The sequence below is a fragment of the Salmo trutta genome, chromosome 27, assembly GCF_901001165.1.
Source record: "Salmo trutta chromosome 27, fSalTru1.1, whole genome shotgun sequence".
NCBI lineage: Eukaryota > Metazoa > Chordata > Actinopteri > Salmoniformes > Salmonidae > Salmo > Salmo trutta.
Window position 1 is genome coordinate 30,008,981 of NC_042983.1, and position 10,620 is coordinate 30,019,600.

General features: G+C 41.4%; 1 protein-coding gene across 1 annotated transcript; it reads right to left on the reverse strand.

Annotated features, from left to right (window-relative positions):
- Positions 1–3,761: 3,761 nt before the first annotated feature.
- LOC115164867 (P2X purinoceptor 2-like) lies at positions 3,762–10,415 on the reverse strand. Its single transcript, XM_029717744.1, has 12 exons — positions 10,218–10,415; positions 9,360–9,495; positions 7,135–7,206; positions 6,790–6,865; positions 6,564–6,660; positions 6,350–6,430; positions 5,932–6,079; positions 5,485–5,615; positions 5,090–5,180; positions 4,893–4,958; positions 4,700–4,777; positions 3,762–4,453 (listed from the first exon to the last, which is right to left on the reverse strand). The coding sequence occupies exons 1-12, from the start codon at positions 10,355–10,357 to the stop codon at positions 4,346–4,348; spliced, it is 1,224 nt and encodes a 407-aa protein (XP_029573604.1). The 5' UTR covers positions 10,358–10,415; the 3' UTR covers positions 3,762–4,345.
- Between the last annotated feature and the right edge of the window lie 205 nt (positions 10,416–10,620).

Here is a 10,620-nt window from a genome sequence, read left to right on the forward strand (position 1 = left end):
TTTTTGTTATATATTTCACAGCGGTTTTCTATTCAATTGTATTCAACTGAATTCTAAATGTTAGCTAGACATTTAAACTCTGTATGGCAAGTGTGAATGTCTGACTGAAAACGTTTATGAGACAGCTTTGCAGTGGTGTAAAGTACTAAAGTAAAAATACTTTTAAGTACTACTTATACTTATACTATTTATATTTTTGATTACTTTTACTTTTACTCCACTACATTCCTAAATAAAATAATGTACTTTTTACTCCTTATATTTGCCCTGACAGCCGAAAGTAAATTTTGAATGCTTAGCAGGACAGGAAAATGGTCTAATTTCAGGCACTTATCAAGAGAACATCCCTGTTCATCCCTCTGATTTGGCAGACTCACTTAACACAAATGCTTCGTTTGTACTGTCTGAGTGTTCAACTGCGACCCTGGCTATTCGTAAATAAAAATAAATAACAAGAAAATCGTGTTGTTTGGTTTGCTAAATATAAGACATTTTAAATTATTTTTACTTTAAATGTTTATACTTAAGTACATTTAAAACCAAATACTTTTAGACTTTTACTCAAGTTGTATTTCAACTGTTGACTTTTGCTTTAACTTGAGTCATTTTCTTTAAGATATCTTTACTTTTACTCAAGTATGAATATTGGGTAATTTTTTCACGACTGCTGCTTTGAGCCACAGCTTATTGTATCTATGTTAAATCTAATGGCGTCATTGTTTTTCGCAAGACACCGTGGTATCGACAATCCTCACAACCAAGTGAAGAATATTGTAGTGTGTGACACCCGTCTGTGACATTTCGTTGAGTGTGTGCACCACTTCATTGGCAAGACAAAAAAATGACAGAAAAGACCCTCGTTTAATATGAGAGGCTCAGCCATGTTAGGATTTTGAAAGTCATGTAGTGTACAGTCGTACGCCAAAGGTTTTGAGAATGACACAAATATTCATTTCCACAAAGTTTGCTGCTTCAGTGTCTTAAGATATTTTTGTCAGATGTTACTATGGAATACTGAAGTATAATTACAAGCATTTCATAAGTGTCAAAGGCTTTTATTGGCAATTACATGAAGTTGATGCAAAGAGTCAATATTGGCAGTGTTGACCCTTTTTTTCCAAGACCTCTGCAATCCGTCCTGGCATGCTGTCAATTAACTTCTGGGCCACATCCTGACCGATGGCAGCCCATTCTTGCATAATCAATGCTTGGAGTTTGTCAGAATTTGTGTGTTTTTGTTTGTCAACCCGCTTCTTGAGGATTGACCACAAGTTCTCAATGGGATTAAGGTCTGGGGAGTTTCCTGGCCATGTACCCAAAATATCAATTTGTTCCCCGAGCCACTTAGTTATCACTTTTGCCTTATGGCAAGGTGCTCCATCATGCTGGAAAAGGCATTGTTCGTCACCAAACTGTTCCTGGATGGTTGGGAGAAGTTGCTCTCGGAGTATGTATTGGTACCATTCTTTATTCATGGCTGTGTTCTTAGGCAAAATTGTGAGTGAGCCCACTCCCTTGGCTGAGAAGCAACCCCACACATGAATGGTCTCAGGATGCTTTACTGTTGGCATGACACAGGACTGATGGTAGCGCTCACCTTGTCTTCTCCGGACAAGCTTTTTTCCGGATGTCCCAATCAATCGGAAAGGGGATTCATCAGAGAAAATGACTTTACCCCAGTCCTCAGCAGTTCAATCCCTGTACCTTTTGCAGAATATCAGTCTGTCCCTGATGTTTTTCCTGGAGAGAAGTGGCTTCTTTGCTGCCCTTCTTGACACCAGGCCATCCTTGAACCGCTCTCCTTGAAGTTCTTGATGATCCGATAAATGGTTGATTTAGGTGCAATCTTACTGACAGCAATATCCTTGCCTGTGAAGCCCTTTTTGTGCAAAGCAATAATGAAGGCACATGTTTCCTTGCAGGTAACCATGGTTGACAGAGGAAGAACAATGATTCCAAGCACTACCCTCCTTTTGAAGCTTCTAGTCTGTTATTTGAACTCAATCAGCATGACAGAGTGATATCCAGCCTTGTCCTCGTCAACACTCACACCTGTGTTAACGAAAGAATCACTGACATGATGTCAGCTGGTCCTTTTGTGGCAGGGCTGAAATGCAGTGGAAAAGTTTTTTTGGGATTCAGTTAATTTGCATGGCAAAGAGGGACTTTGCAATTAATTGCAATTCATCTGATCACTCTTCATAACATTCTGGAGTATATGCAAATTCCATCATACAAACTGAGGCAGCAGACTTTGTGAAAATTAACATTTGTGTCTTTCTCAAAACTTTTGGCCACGACTGTACACCTGGCTTTAAGGATGCATTTGAGTTTCTGTGGAATCAGAACATACTGTAGAAAGCTATCAGAGCCTGCTGCTCCAAGACCAGCTTTTTATCATTACTATACTGCTGATGTTGAGCATGAGTTTCCTGGAATTTAAATTACAGTTTAGTGCAGAAGTGCTTGGCTTTAAAATGTGTTGATTTAGTCTATCTGGAGTGATAATGATGAGGAAGAGTGCACATTCATCCCTAGCTCCCTTTGTTGTGGTCATCTGTAAAAAAAAAAAAAAAAGTTTTTTTAAATAGCCACTGGTTATGGCATCTCCCAGTCTAGATCAAAATGATCTTAACCCTCCAACCTCCATCACGATAACCTCATTGTCCCAGAGAACTCACTTTGTGTACTAATGGGCATTTCTCTCTCAGACCAATAATCTGATTTCACATCTACGCTGGAGCTGAGTCTTACAATTAGATTGGTTGCATTGGGTTCCCTGATAATGATTGAGTGAAGTACTTACTGTACAGAGCCCAATATACTTACCATATCCCTTTTTATGCTAAGTTTTATTATGACATCATGTTACAGAGGGGAAAATGTATTGCAATTTTATCATGTCTTCCAAAATTAAATAAATATAGAACTCTGCATTAAAACAGCATTTATAGCATTGCCTAGGTTTTTCTAGTTACAGGCATGATATCTGACTTGGTCTGTTCATGTCACTTAGTTCCAAAGTGTCATTGTGGCTGTCAACAGACAACAGCGGTCCATCTATTGCATAATACAAGAGGAGGCTGGTGGGAGGAACTATAGGAGGACATGCACATTTTAATGGCTGGAATGGAATAAATTGAATGGTATCAAACATATGGAAACCAACCCACTGAGCACAGACTGGTTGAATCAACATTGTTTCCACGTCATTTCAAGGAAATGACGTTGAACCGACATTGAATTGACGTCTTTGCCCAGTGGGACATGTTTGACTCCATTCCATTTACTCTATTCCAGCCATTACAATGAGCTTATCCTTCCTTAGCTCCTCCCACCAGCCTCCTCTGCACAAGGCAGTCACTGATCCAGTAGACCTCAGAGATGAGTCCTTTTCGATATCGATATTTCTATTATTCACTACAAGTCCAGATGGATTCACACTTCCCCACAATCTTGTTATAGAAACCATTTTGTGGGAAATGTCATCATTATTTGATTACTCTCTTTGAGAGTAGCTCTCCTCTTAGGCATCTCGCTCAGCATCAGTATTCTACATGAACATTGGAGGGAATATAGTCCCAGACTGTTATCCCTGAACATAATATACTGAAATTGCCTACCATCATCTTTTTGATTCACCCATTGTTTGAAATGTGTGTTTTTGAACCAGAAAAATTATCTGCCAAAATATGTTTTCTTTATTTCTTCCAATCTGATCTATGTACAGTATATGATTGACTGGCAGAGATCACAAGTTATAAGTTGATGATGCTAGACATTTATTGTTGTGTTTGCATGTATAGCTTATACAGTTATTGACCTGGTTCAGGGTAGACAGGAAAAGAGGGTTCTCAGCATAATGTACTCCAACATGTTTAGCTGATTGCGATAACTTATTAGTTGAATTTTCATTGGTTGGATTAAATTCAGATCATTTGCAATTATTTGAGATTCAGTTGGGGTCAGTACCATTTCAGTCCCTGTCAGTTGAACTGGACATAGAATTTCTCCATTGGAGTCTAATTCAATTCCTGAATCAACAGGAATTTTCATAAAAGATTTACACTAACCCATCATAGGAAATTGCTTTTAGTGAAAGAACTGGTGGCACTGTAACTAAGTAGGATGTTTTAGTGGTCTTAGCTGTCTTTCAGTTAAATCCCGCAGGGACAGAGTTTGACCCATCAAGGAGGTCTCTCTGAGGACATCTGAGACTGCTTGGGGGGAAAGGCCGTCTGTCTGTCCCATCCGTCTGATCAGCAGTCAAGTGTCTGAGGAAGAACATCATCCATGCATGTGGCCAAAGACTGATGTGGCCAGAGGGCACTGTGTCGGTGGGATGTCACAGGGCCACTCCCTCTGACAGGTCTGAGTGGGTGGAGCCATAGCTGATGATGGTGAATTCTGTGGGAAGTGTGAAGGTCTGGCTGGGGTTGGGAACTTTACTGTCCTGTAGAAATATACGGTCAGAAAAAAATGTTTTTGGAACCATGCTAACTCACAGATAGGGACTAAGACTGAAGTATTACATTATTTTAATACTTTTACACATTAAACCCCTATATTCTTTGGGAGTTACATTACCTAACTGGGTGTTTGATCAATGATAAGGGCTATGATATAGCAAAAAATGGTTAACAGAAGAAAAAAATATGATCATGAATATATGTGTGGAATCAAATAGTTTTTTTCTTACATCATCAAACTTTCTCCCACTGTAGATAGCGTTCTTGTCAATGAAAGTGAGCATGATCCAGTCACAGATAATGGAACACTGGAATGAATAAAAGTAACATGTCAATGAATGGATAGGAGTTGGTACAACCATTACTGGAAGCTGGTACGAACAGACATCAACTCATACCACAAGAGTGCTGAATCAAACTCACTATTCCAACTGATGTCATGGCTGTCACTGTGTTGATGATAGTTGGGATGATGCTGAATCGTCCAGCCTGGAGAGGAATTATTACAGAGTATGACTTTGACTAAGTCCATAACCATATGTCACTAACTAATTGTTCTCATCAACTGGTTATTGATGAATTGAGTACTGATGAAGGCGGTTAAAGGAGGAAATTCTTACATGTCCATGAACTATGACATCAAGACGAATCCCAAAGGCCTTGATAAGTGTCCGGAACTCTTCTCCATCTTTGCTGTAATACTTGGCAAATCTAAACATAATTTTCTAGGTCAAACAATGTAGAAAAAGGGGGAAAGAGTCCTCCATGCCTTACCCTGATACAGCAGAGATAGTCTAAAGTGTTACAATAGGTCATGTCAATGAGATGGCAAGAGTAAATACATGGTCGTATTCACAAAGCACCAAACGGAGGAAAGCGGACTAAAACGATGAGGAACCACCTAAACTTGTCCAATAAGAAACACTTGTTTCCGATTTCTGTTGCAAAACACTTGCTACAGTGTGCACTATTGAATATGACTCAAGCATTCACAAGATGCTATGAAGAGGCTCACCTGAAGTTGTAACCAGAGCTGGGCAGGTTCTTCCGAAGGTCCAGGCGACGGAATGAGTATGTGGGTTTACACTCCGAGGGGTCCAGGTCAAGATCACACTTCCAGTTAATGAAGACTCCAATCACTCCCCCCTGACAGGATACAATCCATGAGCTCTCTAACTTAACCATTGCAGCGCTCTATCCAGCTCATCTTCACATTCCTCACTATTGTTGATTGTCTCTTATTTTTTATTTCCATTATCTATTAATTACGTTATCAGTAATCACTGTCAGACTCAGAAATATTAGAAACACACATATTGTTAGAGACATTAGACCTAGATGGAAGATTGTGTCTTTGTGTGTCCTGTGAGCACTGAATAATAAGGGTTCTCTATAGTTAATGATTGGTCAAATGAGATATACATTTTGACTGTATGTATGTATATTGCGGGTGTAAACGTACAGTCCTGCAGAGCTCGCTGAACTTCTCCCTGGCCTGTTCTGCGATGTAACCCAGCCGGAAGATGGGGCAGTAGGGGTGTTTCTCCTCATTGTAATGACACTTATTCAGATATTTCTGCCCATTTCGTTTGTTTGGTTTGATGTTTCCTCTGCCAAAGAGATAAGAGAAGATTGCTTGAGAAACAGTTGAGACTGCATATTTGACGGGGATACGGTTTCCTATATCATACAGTTCTTTATATCACCTACGTATGGCTCCTTGTCAGTGTATTGACCTTGTGTTGCAGCCTGACGTACGTGTGCGTGTGTGAGTGTGTGCATGGGTTTTGCATTCTGCGTGCGCATTCTGTGTGTTGTTGATGTGTGTGTGTGACTGTGTGTGCATACATGTGTGTGTGTTGTTGAGGTTCATACTATACCTCAACACTTTAAATTTGGGGAAATGGATGGCATTCTTGATGTAAACAGTGAAATTGATGGCCTCTGCTAATGCCGGCTCCCTGGAGGAGACAATAACAGTTTAGACCCTTGTGCCACAATTATTTTACAAGTGATTTATTCCAGACTAGGGAGACAGTAGTTCTGTGTTTGACTACCTCCTATTTAAAATGTCATGTTGATATTGACCCTTACCGTATTGCCGCATAGTCCTCAATAGGACACCAGGTCTGAATCTCACAGGTCTTGAAGGTCTGGTTATAGTAAGGAACACAGCGCCCAGTTCTCTGTCCTACAGGAAACACATCAGTCTAAATGCATTAGGACAAACCATCTACTGACTGACAGACAGACAGACAGACTCATAGAATGTCTGGCTTAGTGACACTTTTCACTTCATCGCCTCCTTTATAGTGCGTACCATTGCCATCAAAGTCCACTTTTCCTGAGATGCAGTCCGAGTCCTTTGAGCAGTTGGCATTGGGAACGGTAAAATGCTAAGAAAAAAAGAAAACATAGTTTAGATGGCAGCATTAACTGGCTTTCCTTCTCTGTGGTGGTAGACTAGTAATGATACTGATAGATCTTTATCACATTATCTTACAGAGCTTTTCCAGGAGACAGTGCAATATTAGAGTATGGAGCAAAGCACGCAACTCAACATAAAGCCCTAGTATTGATTATGGAAAAATGACTGCAGTTTTTATTTAGCTCATATTGGTTTCAGGAGAACACATGAGTGTGGAGAATGGTTGTGACCTCTCACCTCAGCACACGTGCCTTGCCTCTGGTTGTGTGTGACTACTCGTCTCAGTATTGTGCTGATCACGTCACCGCCCTGCAGGTGCAATGCCACACAGAAGAATGTACAGTATATGTTGGTAATCACATAGGATTTGTTAAAAACATACAGTAGCTAACTACACATTGCATCTTCTATGGGAAGCACAGCCGTGAGCTGCCCAGTGACAGGAGCCTACCAGACGAGCTAAATAACTTCTATGCTCGCTTCGAGACCAAGCAACACGGAAGCATGCATGAGAGCATCAGCTGTTCTGGACGACTGTGTGATCACGCTCTCCGCAGCCGATGTAAGACCTTTAAACAGGTCAACATTCACAAGTCCGCAGGGCCAGACTGATTACCAGGACGTGTGCTCCAAGCACGCGCTGACCAACTGGCAAGTGTCTTTACTACATTTTCAACCTGTCCCTGACCGAGTCTGTAATACCAACATGTTTCAAGCAGACCACCATAGTCCCTGTGCCCAAGAACACCAAGGTAACCTGCCTAAATGACTACCGACCCGTAGCCCTCACGTCTGTAGCCATCAAGGGCTTCTAAAGGCTGGTCATAGCTCACATCAACACCATTATCCCAGAAATCCTAGACCCACTCCAATCCACCCAACAGATCCACAGATGATGCAATCTCTTGCAATCCACACTGTCCTTTCCCACCTGGACAAAAGGAACACCAACGTGAGAATACAATTCATCGACTACAGCTCAGCGTTCAACACCACAGTGCCCTCAAAGCTCATCACTAAGCTAAGGGACTAAAGACCTCCCTCTGCAACTGGATCCTGGACTTCCTGACGGGCCGCCCCCAGGTGGTAAGGGTAGGCAACAACACATCTGCCACGCTGATCCTCAACACGGGAGCCACTCAGGGGTGCGTGCTTAGTCCCCTCCTGTACTCCCTGTTCACCCATGACTGCATGGCCAAGCACGACTCCAACATCACCATTAAGTTTTCCGATGATACAACAGTGGTAGACCTGATCACCTACAATGATGAGACCGCCCATTGGGAGGACAACAACCTCTCACTCAACGTGATCAAGACAAAGGAGCTGATTGTGGACTACAGGAAAAAGAGGACCGAGTACGCCCCCATTCTCATCCACGGGGCTGAAGTGGAGCAGGTTGAGAGCTTCAAGTTCCTTGGTGTCCACATCACCAACAAACTATCATGTCCAAACACACCAAGACAGTCGTGAAGAGGGCACGACAAGGCCTTTTCCCCCTCAGGAGACTGAAAATATTTGGCATGGTTCCTCAGATCCTCAAAAAGTTCTACAGCTGCACCACCGAGAGCATCCTGACTGGTTACATCACCGCCTGGTATGGTAACTGCTCAGCCTCCGACTGCAAGGCACTACAGAGGGTAGTGCGTACGGCCTAGTATATCACTGGGGCCAAGCTTCCTGTCATCCAGGACCTCTATACCAGGCGGTGTCAGAGGAAGGCCCTAAAAATTGGCAAAGACTCCAGCCACCCTAGTCATAGACTGTTCTCTCTGCTACCGCATGGCAAGGTATACCGGAGCGCCAAGTCTAGGTCCAAAAGGCTTCTTAACAGTTTCTACGCCCAAGCATTAAAACTCCCCAACAGCTAATCAAATGGCTACCTGGACTATTTGCTTTGTCGTCGTCGTCCCCCCCCCCCCCACCCCCATTTTTACACTGCTGCTACTCTCTTATTATCTATGCATAGTCACTTTACCTCTACCTACATGTACATATTACCTAAATTACTTCGACTAACCTGTGCCCGCTACATTGACTCTGTACCAGTACCCCCTGTATATAGCCTCACTACTTATTTTCATGTTGTTCCTTAATGATTCGTTTTTTTCTATTTTCTTAATTATTTGTATTTTATTTTGTACTTAAGTTTATTTAATTAAATACTTTCTTAACACTTACATTTCTTAAAACTGCATTGTCTTAAGGGCTTTTAAGTAAGTATTTCACTGTAAGGTCGGCACCTGTTGTATTCAATTTGCTTGGATTTGATTTGATATATTTGACCCATAATCCTTGCTTTATGAACTCAGAGCCAAAGTGCATGTTCAGGATTGACTGCAGACTGACTGATCTACAAATCACCTTGTATCCTAAATATCTACTATTATTTATAGATCAGTCAGGTTGCTCTGTCAGTGATCATGGGACTGAGCGAAATTGATGTTCTCAAGTTGGCTCACCTCTGAGGGTCGGACGTATTCCACCATGTCCAGAACGTGGTCCCCCTGCAGTGCTGTGCCTTTCATCTTAGTGTAGACTGAGTTCTCTGGCCTCGTCTCACTGTCCTGATAGGCTTTCTGACTGATAAAGACATACCTGTAGTAGGGCGACATGACATATGCAGATTAACTTCTGTTCTGAGGACAAATTCAATATCAATTCAGATCTCTTAGGGGTTATGATATATTGATTTTGAGAGATACTTAAATATGATTAACTTTATTTGAAATGTTTGAAAATCGAACGCTGAAAAATCATGTTTATCAGTACAGTAGACAGAGAGACATCTTGGTCTGAAGGACCATTAAAAAAAATGAAATGTATGAAAATTGGCCTATTTGGATCACATTACACAATGACGGTGGTCAGTAATGGCCAATCAGAATACAGCCGTCCCGCTTGACGACAGCAACCTGTATGTGGTTACCATCAATGTACTTAATTGCGAGTGAAAGGCATTTCCTCACCACAAAGTGGCTATTCTCAGCAAATGACTAATTTCACATCACAGTGGCTTGTATAGCTTTTGAAAGCAATAATATGGGTACACTGACAGAACATTCCATCTGAGCTTACAAGCCAACCATTTTTGTTTTAAAGGTACCATTCTTTTCTTCCTATGCTTTGCAATAGCAGACTTAACGTTGCCTTGATTGGCAAAATATCTGCATTATTTAAGGCAGGTCACAGATAATGCAACAGAAGCACTCAATCACAGAAAAAGTCAGGATAGTTACACACAAAGACAATACTAATTCAAATCACATCCTTGTCTATCTATTTTTTAATGCATGCATAAACAGGAGGCCAGTACTTACCAGATGAAATAGGTGATCACAAAAAACTGAACCCCTCTATATATGACTCCAAGTTTTTTGTTTTTAACCACCATTACCTTGGGGGTCTCATAGTCCAAGAAACCAATAAAATAATCCTTTATAAACTCAAGCAGTCCCATTGTGATTTCTGAGTTTATCAGCTGTCTGTTCAGATGTGAGGTCCAGAGTGACTTGTTCGCAGATACTTCCAAGCTTGTGCCATGAGTCAGCCAGTCAGTCTCTCTCTCTCTCTCTCTCTCTCTCTCTGTATCTCTGTATCTCTTTCTCTCTCTCTCTCTCTTTGTATCTCTCTCTCTCTCTTTAACACCCCTGCCTCATCCCCCGTTATGCTGTTCTCAAAAACGAATTGCATCGATAAATTCAACATAAATGTGATTCACTA

Bases quoted from the DNA above. Each gene is read 5' to 3' on its own strand.
- LOC115164867 (XM_029717744.1), bottom strand. From the start codon at position 10,357: ATGGGACTGCTTGAGTTTATAAAGGATTATTTTATTGGTTTCTTGGAC. The intron at 9,496-10,217 runs GTAAGTACTGGC...GCCCTACTACAG, and splicing joins GTGATCACCTATTTCATCTG to GTATGTCTTTATCAGTCAGA. The intron at 6,866-7,134 runs GTGAGAGGTCAC...TTTTTTTCTTAG, and splicing joins GGCAAGGCACGTGTGCTGAG to CATTTTACCGTTCCCAATGC.